At 37.0% G+C, this 20276-nt stretch overlaps 1 protein-coding gene across 1 annotated transcript; it reads left to right on the top strand.

The window, feature by feature from the left end:
- The first annotated feature begins 16397 nt into the window (after positions 1–16397).
- On the top strand, positions 16398–19310 carry LOC132041965 (uncharacterized). Its single transcript, XM_059432631.1, has 5 exons — positions 16398–16716; positions 18654–18721; positions 18795–18918; positions 19048–19100; positions 19230–19310. The coding sequence occupies exons 1-5, from the start codon at positions 16398–16400 to the stop codon at positions 19308–19310; spliced, it is 645 nt and encodes a 214-aa protein (XP_059288614.1).
- Positions 19311–20276: the final 966 nt, after the last annotated feature.

Genomic DNA, 20276 nt, shown 5'->3' with positions numbered 1-20276 from the left:
ATACCATCAGAGAAAGGAAGGATAATGAGGTTAGACTTGAATTGTGATTTAACTTATCATAATACGCAGATGAAAACTTGACGTATGAATTACGGTTGATGGTGATATTATACTTAGCATGCATTCTCATTCCATATGTATATTGATATTGAATGATGACTTGGTCTTGATGATGATATATGAGAAAATGGAGCACCTTGGTGATACAAGACTTAGTTATGAGGTGTACTCATTATATTTGGAAGTAAAGAGGGACATAGACTCTTTATGTTGACTGAGATGGTTTGTATGATTCATTCCATAGTTGAGTCGATTTATCTAAGACTTGATATGAATTATGGAATTATACCTTCTTGTACTTCACTGCTATTTGAGTGCATTGATTTACCATATTTACACCCATTTCTGCATTCATACATTACGAAAATGGTTTGGAATTGTTGAAAGGAAGGTGTTCATATATATCCTTCACTAATTGATTGAGATAGTTGTATTAGTAGGCTATGTGAGTATTGGTGAGTCTTGTTATGACTTGTGTTACTATTAAGTGACTCAGATTTTATTGTTCGGCTTTGATATGTGTTCTGAGTTATTCATTGTGACTCGATTATTTATATATTGTTGATAAGATTTTAAGAGGAACATATACATCTATTAAGGCACATTTGATAGGGGGTGATGATGTGGCCTAGTTATGAGCTTGTGGTCTGAGGTTCATTCCGAAACGAGTGGCACATGGACACCATGGGTCCCCTGCAGGTCATGACTATTTGGCAAATACATTAACATTTAGCATATATGCACAGGTTTGGAGTATTTGGGCAGTGCATTGCATTGCACATCATTATATTTTGCATTGCACTTCATTACATTTTATTCTACATTATTATATGGCTCGTTTAATTCTGATTTTGGTACGGTTTGTTGAAACGGCTGTTGTGTATAGATATGATCATTTGACTGAGTGAAATTGTGGATTAGTGACTCTACCTAGTGTCGGAACTTGGACTTGTGATTATCGGGTTAGATTATTGAAACCGGGACAAGATTTGTGGTTTAGAAGTTTCATCTTAGGTCACGATTTAGTTATGGGATATTCGTGACTTGATTCGGTATTATGTGCCTATCTGTTTATCTGTTTATCTTGTTAATTTTATGCTTACATGCATGAACTAATCTTAATCGGCCTATGATGCTTACTGGTACATAGTGTATGTATGATACTACTTATCCGCACCTTTAGTGCGCATTGTGTCCCAGATTTCACCCGTATTTCACATCTCTAGTCAAGCTAGTTTGCTTGATCGTATTTTAGGTAAGCTATCCATGCCACGCACTCAAGATCTTTCTTTTCCCGCATGTCTACTTCCATTCCAGACATTATTTATTATTATATCTGACAGATATTTATTCTTTAGACATTGTTGGTTAGAGTCCTTGTACGATGACTTTCAGATTTTGAAAATTTAATAGTTAGACTTCCGCACTTGTATTATTTATGATTTATGACTTGGTTAGACTATTTATTTATTCACTTATTTATTGATTGTTAGAGTATAAATGATTAAAGGAGTTGAAATTCGCTAGTGATTAATGGGTTAACGGGTAAGGGTTCGCCCACTAGTGATAATAAGGTAGGTGCCCGCACGATCGGTAATTAGGGTCATGACATCGCTAGACAGGGTTTTGAAAAGTGTCAGGCCACAAGGGCTATAAGGGAGAATATCTAGCCACGAGGAATATGTAAGAATCTAAACGCCATAAGGGCAAATATCTAGCCACGAGGACTGACAAGAGGACATGAACACCATAAGGGCAAAATATCCCGCCAAAAGGGCTACCATGAATGACCAAAATGCCACAAAGGTGAACATCTGACCATGAGGGTCACAGCCGACATTAAAGCAAAAGAAAGACGATTTAGCCGAAGGGGCCATATCTGTCACTTTTTATTGGCTATGAGGGCCATTCATATTTTTATTTGCCATGATGGGGCATTCATATTTGCCATGAAGGCTATTCATATTTTTATTTGCCATGAGGGTCATTCATACTTTTTATTTTCCATGAGGGACGTTCATATTTAATTTGCCAATGAGGGCCATTCGCACTTCTTATTTGCCATGATGGCCATTCATATTTGCCATAAAGGCTATTCATATTTTTATTTGCCATGAGGATCATTCATACTTTTTTGTTTCGCCGTGAAGGCCATTCATACTTTTTGTTTTGCCAAGAGGGCCATTCATATAAACATTGCCAAGAGGGCCTTTCATACAAACACGCCGGGAGGGTCATTTCACACAAACACGCCGAGAGGTCCATTTATATAAACATGTCGAAAGGGCCATTTCATACAAACACGTGAAGAGGGTCATTCATATAAACACGCCGAGAGGGCCATTTCATACAAACATGCCGAGAGGGCCATTCATACTAATACTGCCAAGAGGGTCATTCATATAAACACTGCCAAGAGGTCCATTCATACAAAAACGCCGAGAGTTCTATTTCATACAAACACGCCGAGAGGGCCATTTCATACAAACATGCTGAGAGGCCATTTCATACAAACACGCCGAGAGGGCTATTCATATAAACACGCCGAGAGGGCCATTTTATACAAACACGCCGAGAGGGCCATTCATACAAACATGCCTAGAGGGCCATTCATACAAACACGTAAGGGGTTCATTCATACAAACACTACCGAGAGGGCCATTTCATGCAAACATGCCGAGAGGGCCATTTCATGCAAACATGCCGAGAGGGCCATTTCATACAAACATGCTGAGAGGGCCATCTCATACAAATTACCAAGAGGCCATTCATTCATACAATTATCAGATGTAATCAAAGGGCTAAAGCGATGTAAATATGTTCAGATGACCGCAGTTTTCGCTCTGAAGGTCAAGACGATTTAAATCCGGCCAGATGGCCACCGTATTCGTCGTCAAAATCAATCACAAAGATTACTCAGCAGGTGGGAGCAAATTAGCAGCTGCCAAATGGAGCAAGCCGATCAAATCATATCCAGATAAATACGGAGCAAACATGAAACTTTTCTTTACGCAGCCGGTCGAGATAGGGTGCCCATGAGAGTCAAGCTCTCTAGCCAGGAATCGCTCTGCCTCACGCTCAGCCACACAAAATTTTTTACTTACTTATTTTTTGTATTTTCTTCTTTCTTCAATTTTCCTGCAGCCGGTCGGGCACACACCGGAGCACATAAAGGCATTCTCGCATAAGGGACACCCTTTTCCTCCTATCGAGTCAAACCACAAGTGAATTGATTCCCAAAGACCACGGATATATAGGCAGACTCAATCCCAGAGATTCAGTCACACTCCGACCAATCACACCGGACCTCCCAGCTTTGATGGTCAGAAAATCCGGAATTTGCTTAAATTTGCATTTAGGAGACTAAATTTAGTCGAACTACAAGTGGCCTAATTCTCATGTAACCTAAGATATGTAGGAAACCCAGAAACCAAGGTCCGGCCATATATTTGAAAATCGTATGGAAAAAAAGAGGTAGTTTGAAAGGGGTCAGTCAAAAATCAGGGTTTATCAAATTTTGTTGCTCAGGGATGGTCCCACCATCCCCGAACATCGAAGAGGTAGTTGTTGACACCTAATTTTTGACCTTCCGTAATTACCCAAAATTCTTGGATCTCAAACGGAGTGGAATATGCACTTAAAAATAAAAATGAATTACAAAATTATTTCTATAATATTTTGCCATTTTACTGGGCAAGATAACCATAAAATATATATGGTAAATCATTTTAAAATTTATTGAGATATTTTATTAAAATTTTTGTCTAGATTAAATCAGAAAATGAATAAAAAATAATTATTAAATTAATTGTTTAAATTATCAAGTGTCTAATTGACAAGTATTTTTACACCGCTTAATTTGATTAATTAAAATAATTATTTTTAGCCCTCAATCTTTAATTTTTTGCATAATCAACTTGAATTTGTGATTTTTACATTAATCATCATTAATTAGATGTTTAATTGTGGTTATATCTTGAGAAAGAAAAAAAACGCTCTCAACGTAAACCCTACCTCCATGCAAAACCCTAATTTTTAAAACCTTACCGACAAGATGCCGTCGTGGCCACCGGTCACTATCTCGGTGGCCGGCCGCATCTCCTACATCTACTCCTACACCTACTATAACCATGAAAGACTCCCATAATGAACCTACAAAACCTAAGATGGATTATAGACATATACTTCATCCAGAAAACCCTAATCCCATGCAAAACATTACGTCAAAACTATCTGTTAAGAAGGTGGAATATCGCAATGGTGTTCATGTATTGCGATGGACTGAGAGAGAAATGGATTAGATAGAGCAATTGGAAGATCTGAAACATGCAACAAGCAGCAAATTTTCATATGGATGGCCATCATTAGAGGAACTAAGAACTATCATCCCTACTCAATGGGATGAAAGAGAAGTGCACCATTGGCTTGTTTCCCTGATAGACACGTGCTTATTAGACTTTCAACAAAGGAGGACTTTGTTACTCTTTGTTCAAAAGGTGTGTATTACTTACAATCTAGAGATGGATATTCATACCAAATGAGACCTTTGATATATGATTCTAAGTTTAAAGTTGATCAAGAAACATCAAAGGTTATATCTGATCTCCTTTCCATACTTGTCGCCTTTCTTTGTCAAGGAGGCATTATTTTCACTTGCATCTGCTGTTGGTATACCTCTTCATGTGGATCTTGTTAATCGTACAAGATCAAGTTATGCAAGAGTCAAAGTGTTTATGGACTTACTGGCTGATCTACCTGATTTTGTTAATATGGAAATTGAAGATGAGGATTCTAACGAGGTTCGAGTGGAAAAAGTGAAGATCCAATATGATTATCTTCCAAAATATAGTAAAGAATGTAAGTTACAAGGGCATAATGAGGTTGATTACAGGAGATTTCATCCAGAACTAGCAATATTTGTTGAGGAAAAGGAGAAGTTTGATGAGCATATAGTGAATGATACTGAGAAATTGAAAACGCCAACAAGCAATGCAAGGCTATTGTGATCAATACGAGGTGAAACACGACGAGGTAGCAAATGGCAAACCACTGGATGCACAACATCAAAGGAATCATTTTTATCAGAATAGGAGCAGATTTAATGCTAGGAGATTGGCTAGTGGGAAATTACTTGTTGATCCTGGGAATTTGATCTTCAAAGCTATCACAAATCACCCCAACTGAGACTAAAGATACAAATGTGATGGTCCAAAACAAGTTTGAGGTGTTACAAGATCATACTAATGGAGAGGTTATTGATGTAGAAGTGGTAAATAACAATGCAGATGAAGATCAGGAGCAGGAGTTAATTATCTCTGAAGATCAAAGAAGGCAAGGTGGTCAGAATCAAAATTTGTTGTTAATAAAGGATGATTCAGAGAAGAAATCAAATGTTAAAGTGCAGAAGAAATTGGAGGATCCATAAGATCAAATGGTCTCAACTGATATTGATAAAATTGTAGAAGTGGAGTTTATCAATGTTGAAGGGCAAGAAGATATAGTCAATTCTCTGCAGGTGGCTAAGGGACAAGACTTGCACTCTGATGATCTGGGAGACATTGTTACTGATACTTTGAAAGTGATAGATGATCAAGCTGATTCAACTCAGTATGATCTAAAGGTGATAGAGCACGGTGAGGTGCTGGATAAAGATAAGGCTGTTGTCATTGGATCAGAGATGATTCCTGATAACAAAATTGTTGATAGCACAAAAGAGTGCTTAGCTAAGTTCTTTATACTGGATAACAAGCTTCGGAAAGATAGCAAAAGGGAATCTACTTTGGAGAAAGAACAGGCCACTCAAGTATTAACAACAAATGTAATCATAATTAATGAGAGTGGTGGTGATATGAGCCTACCGGGTGATGAAAATAGGGAGACTGAAGAGATTTCTAATATGGATGATGTAGACAATTCTAGTAGTAACTTGTAGTTAGTTGGTATTGTCCGAAAAAGGTGTAAGTTAAGAAAGGAATTTAGCTTTGCTATTGATTTTATGTCAAAGACAACTCGACCTACCGAGTGTTCTTTGCGATTTCCCTAATAAGGTTTTGCATGATGTTGTTTCTCATAATCTACATGATGAGAATGAAAAGTTGACTTTGGTTTATAATAAGAGTTAAGAAGATCTTTGATAGTGTCAAGCTATTGATATGAACTCGCAATGATGTGCATAGAAGCAAGGATTATCTCATAAAACACAAAGCAAAGGTCAAGGAAAGGAAAGAAAGCAAAATTATTCCGATGTTCCACAAACAAATGTAGGTACTCAACAAGGAATAACTCTAAGAAATCTGTTAAATGATTGTTAAATCTTTATTTTGGAACATAAGACCAATGAAGTCTCAACAAGCATTTCATAGAGTTCAAATGTTAAATAGGCATCACAAGTTCTTTTTGGTGGCTCGATGGAACCTTTTCAAGATTAGAGCGTATCCGTAAATATAAAAGGAGACTTGGAATGCCTTATGCTAATTTCAACTGTAATGGTAAAATTTGGTTTTTTTGTTTAACATAATGTAGATGTTGAGGTTCTTTTAGATACTGAACAATCCATTACTGTAAAGCTGAAATTTCTAGAATTGGATACGGACATGGTGGTTACAATGGTATAGGCTAAATGTTTAGAAGTGGAGAGATTGCAGTTATGGGATAGTTTATACTTCTTGGCTAGCAACATAACATGTCCTTGGTTGATTGATGGAGATTTCAATGTTATAGTGAATGAAAAAGAAAAAATAGGAGGTTTACTAGTATTGCCACAAGAATATGAAGATTTTGCCTTCTATCTGAATTCTTATGAGTTGCATGAGATGCCTTTTAAAGGGAGTCCTTGCACTTGCGGAATGGTAGAAGTCGCCATGACCGCATTTTCAAGAGGTTGGATAGGATTGTACATAATGAATCATTCCGTAATTGGTTTGGACATCTTGAAGTGGAACATTTGTCAAAGATCGGTTAATCATGCACCATTACTTGTATCTTGTGGAGATCAAGTGGAGAATTTTATCAAACCATTCAGATTTCTTAAATTCTGGGTGGAGCATGATACTTTTCTTGACTTTATTAAGCAGCAATGGGAAGCAGACTTATCTGATGATGTTTTTTTTTCCTTTAAACTCAAAATGAAGAAACTAAAAATTGCTTTAAGTACATGAAGTAAGGCTACTTTTGATGACATTTTTAAGAAACTAGTGATCAGGGAGGATATAGTGAAGATTAAAGAGATTTTGTTTGAGGAGAACCCGTACCGAAGAAAATAGAATGGTCATGCGTACAAAGGGCTCGAAGTGAACTTAAACTATATCTTCACTATGAGGAAGAATTCTAGAGGGCAAAAAGGCGCGACGGACTTGTTTCTCGAAGGAGACAAAAATACAAGGTTTTTTCATGAGTACGGTAAAGGAAGAAGGAAAAGAATCCAGATCAAGAGGATTCAAGATGCATATGGAAATTGGCTGGAGGATGCCGATAGAGTTGCTGGTGAAGCTGTTAACTTTTTTCATTAGCAATTTACTCATGAGTAGGTTAGTGAAGATTCTCCAATTCTTAATCATATTTCTGAACTTATTAGAGAGGAGGATAATATGCTACTTGCTGAACAACCTACAATGGAGGAAGTACAGAAGGCTGTGTTTGAATTAAATGGGGATAGTACTTGTGGCCCTGATGGATTTTTTTGGGATCTTTTATCAAAAGTGTTGGGAGGTGATCAAGGCTGATGTATTTAGTGTTGTTAAAGCTTTCTTTGATGGTCAGACTCTTCCCAAGTCAATCACTCACACTAATCTAGTTTTGCTGCCAAAGAAGAATGTTATTGAGTCTTTCTCTGATATGAGACCTATAAGTCTTAGCAACTTTATCAATAAGGTCATATCTAGAGTAGTTCATGATAGATTGGACAAGTTACTTTCAAGGGTGATATCTCCAAATCAATCAGGCTTTGTCAAGGGTAGGAATATAATTGAGAATGTATTATTGAAACAAGAAATTGTAACTGATATAAGGAAGAGAGGAAAACCAGCTAATGTTGTAATTAAGTTGGATATGACAAAAGCATATGATAGGGTCTCATGGTTATATCTTTGTAAAGTGATGAAGAAGATAGGATTTTCTGCAGCTTTTATTGACCTTATATGGAGACTGGTGGCAAATAATTGGTATTTTGTGCTTTTAAATGGTCAGGCACATGGTTTCTTTCACTCTACAAGGGGTGTCAAGCAGGGTGATCCACTCTCTCCTGCTCTTTTCATCATAGTTGCAGAAGTTCTTTCAAGAGCTTTAAACTCTTTGTTTGATCAGCCTAGTTTTGTTGGTTATGGGATGCCAAAGTGGAGTGCTGAACTGAATCATCTAGCATATGCAGATGATACAATCATCTTTTCTGCTGCTGATAATTACTCTTTACAGATGATTATGGATACTCTTCAAGAATATAAGAAAATATCTAGACAGCTGATAAACAAGAGAAAAAGTTCTTTTTCCATGTTCAGCAAAGTTTCAAATGAGTTGAGTCAGCAGGTTGCAGCAGGAACAGGATTTGTGAGAGGGTAATTTCCTTTTACATATCTTGGAGTACCATTACTCATGCCAGGAAAAGGAAAGTGGATTATACTGAGTTATTGAAGAAAGTCAAAGACAGGTTGCAAACTTGGAAAGGAAAATTACTGTCTTATGGTGGAAAAGCAATGTTGATTACAAGTGTCCTTCAAAGTATCCCAATTCATGTTTTATCTGCTATAAGGCCTCCTAAATGTGTTATTAAAGAACTATATAAGATCTTTGCAAGGTTATTTTGGAATAATAAGGAGGAAGGAAGATGCAGACACTGGTCATCTTGGCTTAACATGTGCTTTCCTAAACATGAAGGATGGTTGGGTTTCAAGTCTATTTATGACATGTCCAAAGCCTTACGTGCTAAACTTTGGTGGAAGTTTAGAACCACTAGTTCACTTTGGGCTAATTTCATGTGGAACAAATACTGTAAGAAGCAAATTCCTCAGGTGGTTCGATGGAAGGGAGGTTCACAAGTCTGGAAGATGATGTTGGAAGCAAGGGAAAGTATTGAGCAGGAAATCTGGTGGGAGCCAAAGATTGGAAGTTCAAACATCTGGTTTGATAATTGGACTAAGTTAGGTGCTCTCAGCTATGTGGTTCCCCAGTCTTGGCATATCAATGATCATGCTGAAGATGTTTCTGAGCTTATTTCAAATGGAAGATGGGATATTAACAAGCTCATGCAGCTATTTCCTGAAGATATAGTGCAGCATATAACACAGGAAATTGATATTAAATATGCATCAAATGAATAGGACAGATCTTGGTGGATGATGACAAGTACATGAAGGTTCACAGTAAGTAGTGCATGGGAGCTGTTAAGACAAAAAGCTAATGTAACAGTGCCATTTCAGAATATGTGGATTAAAGGTGTGCCTTTTAAAATTTCATTCTTCTTGTGGAGATTGTGGAAGTTTAAAGTGCAAATTGATGAAGTGGTGGCAAATATTGGCATTCTTATAGTTTCAAAGTGTTGTTGCTGCCATACTGCTCAGAATGAGACTATTAACCATCTGTTTCTGTGTGGAGATTTGGCTACTAAGGTATGGAGTGTATTTAATGCAGGGGCTGGATTGAGCATGAGTTGTATTCAAGTGAAACATGCCATTAGAAATTGGTGGGAAGCAAAATGCCATTACAAACTGAAGATAATATACAAAGCAGTTCCTGCTTTCATTGTGTGGCAAATATGGAAGTAGAGAAACAATAGGCTACATAATGGCAATATGAGTCTGAATAAAGTAATATATGAAATCAAACTGAACATTTACATGTTATGTAAAGTTCAGTTTCCTGGGCTAAATATTCCATCTAGATGGCATCAGATCATTCAATTTTTTGAAGGGTATAAATCACCTATTATCTGCAGAGTTATTAAATGGATGAGACCTGCAGCTGGAATCTACAAGTGTAATACTAATGGACCTGCTAAAGAAAATCCAGGGCCAAGTTCTGTTGTATTTTGTATTAGAAATGAAGATGGTGATGCGGGTATGCGAATGCTAAAACTCGATTGATGGATCAAATATAGTTGCCGAGGTCGAGGTTATCGAATGGGTCGATGTCTTGTGTGGAAAAGCAACTCTTTCCATTAATTATAAAGACTGCTTCCATGACCATGAAGATAATTATCAATGCTGAATGGAAGATCCCTTGGAGCATTTCAATGTTAGTGGATGATATCAAAAGGCTGATGGCAGATCAAAGAGTGACTGTGGAGCATATACACAGAGAAGGAAATGGACTTGCAGACTTTTTAACTAACTTTGTTTTTTATTTTGCAGGTGCAATTCAGTTTCATAATTTTTAGGAATTCCCAAGTCAAGCTAAGAAGATTCTGAATTTGGAAAAATTAGGAAGTCCTAACTTGAGAGTAAGAACTCTACAAGACAAAGCACCAGATTAAAGTCCTTGAATCTAGTTTTACAAACCATTTCTAAGTACAGAATTTCATCAGACTGTGAGTTATTGCAGCATATGTGTTAGGGTGGTATCGGTGTGCTTGTCATGCTCATTCCTTAATATACATGTTGTGATTCTCATGATATAAGTAGCAGACTATACTGGTTATGGATCAAGCAAGATAGTGGCCTGGTTTTCATGCAGAAGGTGATATACACAGCAATATACAACTACTTTCAAGATTGCACGAAGAATGATTCATTTGACTTGATGCTTTCCACACAAGAGACTTTGAAGGTGTGATAGAAGATATCAAGCCAAGGCTCTTGGATTCTAGTTTGTGATAATCTGTTGATGTCTATTTCCTAGCCGCCATAAGTCACTAGATTTTCCTTTCCTTTGTTTTCTTTTATTTTATTTGGATCAATCTTGTTAGATTGATCTTTTCTTATGTTCTGTTATTTGCTTTTAGATGGATCAATCTCTTCTGGATTGATGTGTACATATTTTCTTTATCAATAAAATTCCACCTTAATGGTGGCCTTTGCTTAAAAAAAATATCTTGGAGATTACTTATTATGTGTTTAATTATGGCTACAATTGAAATAATCAATTGATTAGTCAATTAAGGCCACAATTGAAATAGCCAATTTCATGATTTATTCCAATTGAGGCCATATTTGCAAATTTAGTCTCTTTATGCAGTTAGCCGTGTCTTTCATTTGATTGATTAGTTAATTTTGGCCATAATTGAAATGTTTAATTGAATAGGCACTTTCAATTTTGGCTATTTATTAAATGGTCACATTTTCCCCCAGCCGTATACACTATATACATGAAAATACACAAGTATAAGAATATACTCATGTTTATCATGTATATACAAGAAAGGTGGGCCATTTCCTTTTATTATTAAACCGGCCGAACCCAGTCCATTAGGACTTAACTCGGCCCAATAACGAAGAACATATATATATATATATGACCAAGCGACTAAACAGACCTTTGGTCTTTTTGCTTCAGCGAACAACGGTTCCATGAAAACCTTAGGCGCCGCCAAGAGGCGATTTGCCTCTCTCCTACGTCACCATGCCATTTCTGGCAAAGTGGCAGGTGTATGATGCTTTTCTCAGTCCTTGCATAGCCGGATCAAGCAAATCATTAATACACTCTTTCATTCAAGACTACAACCAAACAAGGTATTACTTTGCTAGTATTACTTTGCTTTTTCTTTCACTTTTTTGCAAATCAACAGTCGAAGTAGTACGTTTTCTTAATGGTTTTTGTCCTGTGGCAATTTTGAATCCTCAAACCTCATTGGTTTGATTGTAACTGTGAGGATCTGTTGGGGTTGATTGAGATTTAGCCTTTTATTTGTTGTTTGCTCTTAATCTGAGCCGCACAATGTTGGATTGTGAGGAACAAGTCTGAATTTTTGACTTGTCCCACATCGAATTGAATTCGGGTTTCTCTGACTTGGCCCATATCGAATTGAATTCAGGTTTCTCTGATTTTTAAGGTTCTATAAATAGAACCCCCAATCCTTCACAACAGACAGAGAATATCATCCATCGAATTGAATTCGGGTTTCTCTGATTTTAGGGTTCTATAAATAGAGCCCCCAATCCTTCACAACAGACAGAGAATATCATCCATATTCACAAAAACACTCAAATTATCTAAGTTTTGGCACTTTTCTTTGAAACTTTAATTATTCGGGTTAAGTCTAAAATTTTAAGTATTTTCTTTGATTTTGTGGGTTGAGTTTGAGGCTTGTGGAGCAAAGGAATCTCCAAGTTCTATTCTCGACCAAGGCTACACTCAAAAGAGCTAATAATTCTCCCTTTTAGTTTTTTTTTTTTTTTTTTTTTTTTTTTTTTTTAGCATGTGTGTGTTTACTATTAGGTTAATTAGCCTGTTGAGCATGTTTAGTATTAGGTGTTTGTCTGATTTTAGTTTAAAGTAATGTTATGTTAATTTGTAGTCATTGTATGGTTATTTGATGTAGTTCAAATGTTGAGTGTAGTTTTAAATTAGTTAAATATTAGATAATTTTGTTATCAGCCTATTAAGTATGATTAGTCCAATAGTTTCATCTATGCTTCAGATTAGTCCTCATGTTTAGACTAATCACTTGTTATACAAATACACCATCTTCTGCTATAGAATAACATCATATAGCCTGATTATAAGACAATTTAGATATTTATTTGTTGGTTGTCTGTTTTGTTTAGTTTGCTTATCTTAGCCCTCTGAATAGGTGTTCAGCATGCTGTATTAATCATGTTTAATTCATATGAGCATTTTGTATATTTTAGGTGCAAAATGATAGTTTCAATGACAGGTGTTAGGTCAAATGACAAATCCTTAGCGGCTCTCTTCTCTCTCCTATTCCCATGCAAACCCTAACCTTATTCTAAACCTTCATAGCGGCGTCGGCCAATGGTCAACCACCTTTGGTGGCTGGCCACCCTTTGGCAATCTCCTCCACACTACAATTCCCTCCTTTGACTACCCGCCGTCTTTCACGAACCCTCACATGGCAGCATCTTGATCCATAAACCCTACAAACCCTAAAAACCCTAACCTTAACAGCCATGAAAACCATGCAGACACAATGACACTTACTAAGAACTTTGCAACAATAGTGAATAAAGATGTAATGACACCATGCAGACAATGGACCAATCAAATCAGTCGATATAGTTGATGGAGAACACGTAGTGGAATGGACAGAAGCAGAAGTTAATCGTATGAACATAATTGAGAAGTTCCAATATGCTGTAATTGGTAAGTTCTGATATGGCTGGCCGGAACTTGAAGAATTGAGGACTCAGATCCCATTGCAGTGTAGGATTAAAGGAGACTGTCGTATTGGATTGTTTAGAAATAGATATATCCTTATGAGGTTTGAAAGGTTTGAAGACTACCTACAGATGATGGCAATGACGGCTCATTACATTAAGTCGAGAGATGGAGGAATGTACCAGATGAGGCCTTTGTTATATAATACTAGATTCAAAATTGATGAGGAAACTACGATGGCGATGGCTTGGATATCCTTTCCAAATTTATTACCAACTTTCTTTGTGAAGAACTCTTTATTCTCTCTAGCATTAGCAGTTGGTAAACCATTGTATCTGGATATGGCCACAATTAATAAAACTCGACCAAACTGTGCTAGAGTTAAAGTTATAGTAGATCTTGCTGCTAATCTTCCAAAAGTAGTTAACATGAAGATCACGGATGAGAAGTACGGTATTTACGGGATTGTCAAGGTACAAATTCAGTATGATGTATTACCCAAATACTGCACAAGGTGTAAGTTGTAGGGCCATAATGAAGAAGGTTGCAGGATCTTACATCCAGAACTGAGAGTGGTATATAAGAAAAAGAAGACAAGGAAAGAGCTGAGAATCTCGAAGATGCGCGACCAAATAAGGGGCATCATAGGAATTTTAGAAGACTAGGGGGGAGATATGGTGGAGGCCCTGAAGATTGGAATACTGTCAAAGATAAGAGGATGTTTACAAAAGAAAAGAATCCAGACAAGTTTATAGATGGGAGACCTATAAATGGGAATGAAGCAGAAGTTCAAACTCAAAATGCTTTTAAAGCTTTGCAGAATGAAGGGGTTGTGGAATAAGGAGTAGAACCTGTGGAGGATGAACTAACCTTGCAAGTAGAAGAGGTGGAAGTTAACACTGTGGGGTTGAATGTTAATATAGTGGAGGATAGCTCTCCTGCAACTGAAGTCAAGGAGAAGGAGGACAAGGTTGAAAAGTTTGATATAATGCAACAACCTAATGCAGCAGACCAAGTTCAAGAAGTTGTGCCACCTATAGGTACATCCAATATAGAAGAAGGAGTAGACAAAGAGAAAGAGATCATAGTAAATAGAGAGGAAGCTTAGAACAAAAGGAAAGCTGGACGGAGTTCACAGTAACCAAGAGGAGGTGGTAGTAAATCATGATGGTTTATTAGAAGTTAGTTCTCCTTCTAATAAATGGGGGGATAGGGTGGATGAGGAAAAGGATATGGGAGGTGATGTGGTGAATGGAGATAGTGTTGGCATAGATGATCTAGGGGGAGGTGGACTCTATTCACCTCAACCAACTGCTGAAAATGCTATTGTTCTTAGTAGTTCATTGGCTCGGCCTTTATAGTTATTGAAGACGATTCCCCTATACGGAGATTACATGATATTGTTTCCCATATGCTGGAAATATGAACGGTCATACGGAGGATAAAGAGAATTGTCACATTAATGAGGATGACCTTTGGAGGTACGGAAAGCGAAGCTTGAGCGGTATGCAAACAAGGCGATATTTCTCCAACATCAAAGGTCGGAGGTGGAAGGAAAGGCAAGAAACGGAGGATAGAAGGAAAGAAACCTTTAGGTGTAGAGCCACAACAACCTACCGGGGTTGTGCCAAAGAGATCTACTTGTACTAAGTCAAAGTTTTAAATGATGATTAAAACATTCATTTGGACTATTAGATCAGTGCAGACACAACAAGCTTTTCACAAACTTCAAATGCTACATAGACATCACAGGTTTATGTTAGTTGCCTTAATGGAGCCTTTTCAACATGTTAGACAAATACAAAAATTCAAAAGGAGGTTAGGGATGCATCATGCTGGTGCAAACTGTAGTGGAAAGATTTGGTTTTTTGTAGAGGAGAATGTAGATGTGGAAATTGTATCTGACATTGCACAGCAGATCACCTTAAAACTATTTTTTCTGGAGCAAAATAGATCTCTTATAACAACCTTGGTCTATGCTAAATGCGATGAAGTAGAAATAATGCCACTTTGGGATAGTATTTATCATTTAGCTGGTCTTATGACTTATCTTGGGTACATAGGGGAGACTTTAATGTAGTGATGAGTGAAGAGGAAAAGATAGGTGGAGTCCCCCGTAGTCCCTCAGAACTATGAGGATTTTGCTTTTTGTATCAACTTATGTGATTTATTTGAAACAGGTTTTAAAGGCAGTCCTTTTACATGGTGGAATGGCAGGGCTGGGGATGATTGTATAGTTGAAAGATTGGACAGAATCTTCTTTAACTCACATTTTCAACAATGGTTTGGTCACATTGAAGTGGAGCATTTATCAAGTACTGGATCTGATCATGCCTCACTTCTTATCACTTTGGGTGAGGAAGTTTAGACTTTCATAAAACCATTCAGGTTTTTGAAGTTTTGGACTGAGCATAAAGACTTCTTGGACATAGTAAGGCTGAATTAGTCTGAGAAGAGTATTGGCAATCCTTTTTTGGTTTTTAAACGAGAAGATCAAGATAGTTAAAGGGCTCTATACGCAGGTGGAGTAGTGGCATTTGGAGATATCTTCAAACAACTTATCATCGGGGAAGATATAGTGAGAATTAAGGAACAAGTTTTTTGAAGATGATCCTTGCGAGAAAATAGAATAGTCTTGCGGCTTACTCAAGCTAAACTAAAGAAGTATTTACATTATGAGAAAGAGTTTTGGAGACAAAAGCAAGTTACACTTGGTTCTCGAAGGTGATAGAAACACCGGAGTTTTTTCACAATTTAGTAAATGGAAGGAGAAAAAGGTTACAGGTGAATAGAATTCAAATTTCTGATGTTGAGTGGATAGAAGATAAGGAGCAGCTTGCAGCAAAAGCAGTTAACTTCTTTCAACAACAATTCACTCAAAAGAAGGGGGATCTAGATTTTGGGATGCTGAACCATATTCCACAGATGGTCTCTTCTAAAAGCAATGATTTGCTTTGTGCACTTCCATCCCTGGAAGAAGTAAAGAATGTTGTTTTTGAACTTAAAGGAGGGAGTGCTTGTGGTCTAATGGATTATCAGGAACTTTCTTTCATTCATGTTGGGACATTGTAGGAATGGATGTATTCAGAATGGTTCAGGCTTTCTATGAAGGTCATACTCTCCCAAAATCAGTAACTCATACTAATTTGGTGTTGATCCCTAAGAAATTAGAAGTTCACACTTTTGGGGATCTCAGACCAATTAGCTTGTGTAACTTCATAAACAAGGTCATTTCAAGAGTGGTTCATGAAAGACTGGATAAAATTCTACCAAGTTTGATCTCTAGCAACCAGTCTAGTTTTGTGAAGGGAAGAAGCATTATTGAGAATGTGTTGCTTACTCAAGAAATTGTCACAAAAATTAGAAAAGAGAGAGTAAACACTGCCAAATGTGGTAATTAAGTTAGATATGGCTAAGTCATATGATAGAGTGTCTGGCTATATTTAACTAGGGTGCGAGAAGAATGGGATTTGCGAAAAATTTTGTGGATCGAGATATGGAGGCATTGGCAAATAAGCTGGTATTAGTTTTGTTGAATGGCCAATCTTATGGTTTTTCCACTCCATAAGGGTGTGAAGCAAAGGTGATCCATTGTCACCTACTCTATTTATACTTTCGGCCAAGTGTTGTCTAGAGCACTTAACTCTTTATTTGAGCATGATCAGTATAAGTGCTTTAGTATGCCTAAATGGAGTGCAAACCTCAATCATCTTGCTTATGTAGATGATACCATCATCTTCATAAAGGCCGATAAATTATCATTGGAAGCCCGACTATGAATGTTTTGAGAGATTATGAAAAGTTGTCAGGTCAATTGATAAATAGAGAGAAAAATTTCTTTTACATCGCATCGGTACGGTGCGATTTATGTCAAGAAGTTGAGCGAAGTGGCTGGTTTTACAAGAGGCATGTTTCCCTTCAAATACCTTGGCTGTCCTATCTTCCACTCTAGAAAAAGGAAAGCTTATTATAATGATCTCATTAAGAGGGTGAAAGATAGGCTGCAGAACTAAAAAGGAAGGTTGTTATCATTTGGAAGGAAGGCAGTTCTTATCAATAGTGTTTTACAAAGTATGCCAATGTACCCTGTTTCTACAATGGCACCTACTAAGTACACACTAAATGAACTGCATAAAATCTTTGCAAGATTTTATTGGAGTAATAAGGAAGAAGGCAAAAGTAGACAACTAGGTCGGCAAATTGGTGAGGAATTTGCGTGTTCCTAAACAGGAGGGAGGATTGGGATTTAGGTCCCTTTTTGATGTATCAAAAGCTTTATTCACTAAGCTATGGTGGAGATTCAGAACTTCTGGTACTCTGCGGTCAACATTCATGTGGAATAAGTACTGTAAGAAACATATTCCAACTAGGGTTCAATGGAAAGGAGGCTCACAATTATGGAAGAATATGCTAGAATCTAGAGATGCTATAGAAGGGGAGATCTAGTGGGAACCAAGAAATTGATGCCTTTCTTTTGGTTTGACAACTGGACTAAACTTGGTCCTCTTGCCCAGCTTATGCCAGCCAATTTCCCTATGGATGATAGTATTCAGGAGGTTGCAGATGTTATGGAGAATGGGACTTGGAATTATCAGACATTACAACAAACTGTGCCAGACGATATTGTTGACCATATAAGAAAGGAGATGCACATTGACACTCCTCGAAGAAAATATGGATAAGGCTGGTGGATGCTCACTAGTAGTGGTAAGTACAACGGTAGTAGTGCATAGGAAGTAGTAAGACAAAGAGGTGACTCAAGTTGGGTATCACGAAGCAATTACGGACAAAAGGTTTGACTTTCAAGATTGCTTTCTTCTTGTGGAGAGTGTGGAAGCAGAAATTACCTATTGATGATGTACTTGCAAATATGGGGATAGCTATTGTGTCTATACGTAGGTGTTGTTCTCAGCCCCACCAAGAAACATGAACACGTATGTTTGTGGCCCAATTCGATATCTTTTAGCAAATATATGGAAGATGTTCTCGGTGACGACGGTGTGCAAGGCCCTTTTATTCAAGTTAATCAAACTATTAAGAAATGGTGGGACACAAAGTGTTCTTCAAAGGCTGAAACTATTATACCAAGCGGCTCACTGCAATCATACTTTGGCAACTTTGGAAAAGAAGAAACACAGTTTTGCATGGTGATAACATGTCTAGGCATAAGGTCATATATGAGATTAATCTTAATCTCATCCAACTGGACAAAACTAGATATCCATGGATGACAAATTTGCCAAACTCTTGGCCTCAGCTGGTACAACATTTGGAATATTATAGGCCCCAGATACAGTACATACTGATTCAATGATTTAGCCCTCCTGCAGGATGGCTCAAATGTAATAGTGATAGTGCCTCCAGGGGAAATCCTGGTCCAAGTGCATCTGCATTTTGTGTGAGAAATCATGAAGGAAGGGGATTCATTCATGCTACGCTAGCGAGTTGCGGTACAACTTGTCTATGTGCAGAGAGCAAAAGCAATGCATGATGGCATTATATTTTGTGTAACACAGCAGCATTTACCACTAATTTTGGAGACTGATTCACTTGGTTTAATGAAGATAGTAGAAGGGGAATGGGAAGTTCCATGGAGTATTAGTATGGAGGTGAAGAAGATTAGAGAATAGAGGAAGAAGGGACTGATACAAGTTAGACATGTCTTTGAGAGAGGGCAACTTGACTTGGCGATTTTTCTAACTAACTATGTTTTTTATTTTGCAGGTACTCTTAACATTGAGCTATTTACTGATTTACCAACTGTAGCTAGGAGACTTGTAAACATGGATAAAATGCACCTGCCAAGCTTCAGATTTAAGACAATAATTCCAAGGGAGCTAGATTAAACCATGCAATTCATCATTTCAAATGTAGCAACACTAAAAGCTGCAGATCATTGTTGACAGGAATATCAAGGTAGAGGTATTTCAAGATCAAGTTTATCTGCTCTTGAGTCTGTTCCTAAGCAAATTCTATCCAATGTGTAGTATTAACATCATGTTCAGCCCATTGGAAGAATCTTCTTAGTGATAGAGGATAAGTACAAATAAACTGTCATATTCAAATATTTTCATATTCAAGTTCAGGAGACTCAGATTATAGATAGCTTTGGTTAGCATAAAAAGCCTGATGTTGCACAATTGCAAGTTGGAAGAGGATACTTCTTTGGCATTTGATTACATAGCTTTTGGTGAGAGCTTGAGGTATTTGAAATGGAATCATACAGGAGCTTGAAATGGTCATGCATTTATTAAGGTAGATATAGCTACTTAGGCTGTTTTACCTTTGATTTCTAGGCACTTTTGGCCTTGTAACCTTTTTGCTTTTGCATTTTTTTTTTGTTGCTTTCTTTACAATTCTGTACAGAACTTTTTTAATAAAATTTACAACTATGCCTAGTGCTAGTTGTTTTAATAAATAAAAAAAAGGTCAAATGACAGCATATTAGCTATATGCTGCTGTTTTCACTGAGAATAAGGTCTAGTTATTAGTATAAGCACTCTTGTTTAGTTTATTCAACTCAAGTTAGCTGTGATAGCAGGTACACCTGTTAGATACATGAAGTAGAACATCTTATTTCCCTTCAAATGTAAATGACATTAGTTAATTAGTCTAATAAACATGGATTTCAAGATGTTAATAGTTACTTGTTCAAATAGGGCTCAGATTTAGCTTTTCCATTTTTGTGCTTTGTTTATATTTATTGGAATGATGCCTAAGTTGATTGAGAAGGAGCTCTGCTTTGAAAAATGAATTTGGACTCTGTATGTATCAATCCCTTCATCACTTTTTTCTTCAGTTAAATATTGACATGCTATGTTTGATATATTCTAGATATACGAGATATACATTGCTTGTATATACTGCGATGTATACAAGGAAGGTATATCGCTCATATCATTGAAATTAAGTTGTGTATTTAGCCTTGTATTTTTTGTAGCTTAAACTACGGG

This window comes from Lycium ferocissimum, unplaced genomic scaffold, assembly GCF_029784015.1.
Source record: "Lycium ferocissimum isolate CSIRO_LF1 unplaced genomic scaffold, AGI_CSIRO_Lferr_CH_V1 ctg12591, whole genome shotgun sequence".
NCBI classification, from domain to species: domain Eukaryota; kingdom Viridiplantae; phylum Streptophyta; class Magnoliopsida; order Solanales; family Solanaceae; genus Lycium; species Lycium ferocissimum.
Note: the sequence above shows the minus strand (reverse complement) of the source record. Positions and strands in the feature narration are given on the sequence as shown.

Bases quoted from the DNA above. Each gene is read 5' to 3' on its own strand.
- LOC132041965 (XM_059432631.1), top strand. From the start codon at position 16,398: ATGGATGTATTCAGAATGGTTCAGGCTTTCTATGAAGGTCATACTCTC. The intron at 16,717-18,653 runs GTAATTAAGTTA...GCCCTCCTGCAG, and splicing joins AGTAAACACTGCCAAATGTG to GATGGCTCAAATGTAATAGT. The intron at 18,919-19,047 runs GTATTAGTATGG...TTTATTTTGCAG, and splicing joins GGAATGGGAAGTTCCATGGA to GTACTCTTAACATTGAGCTA.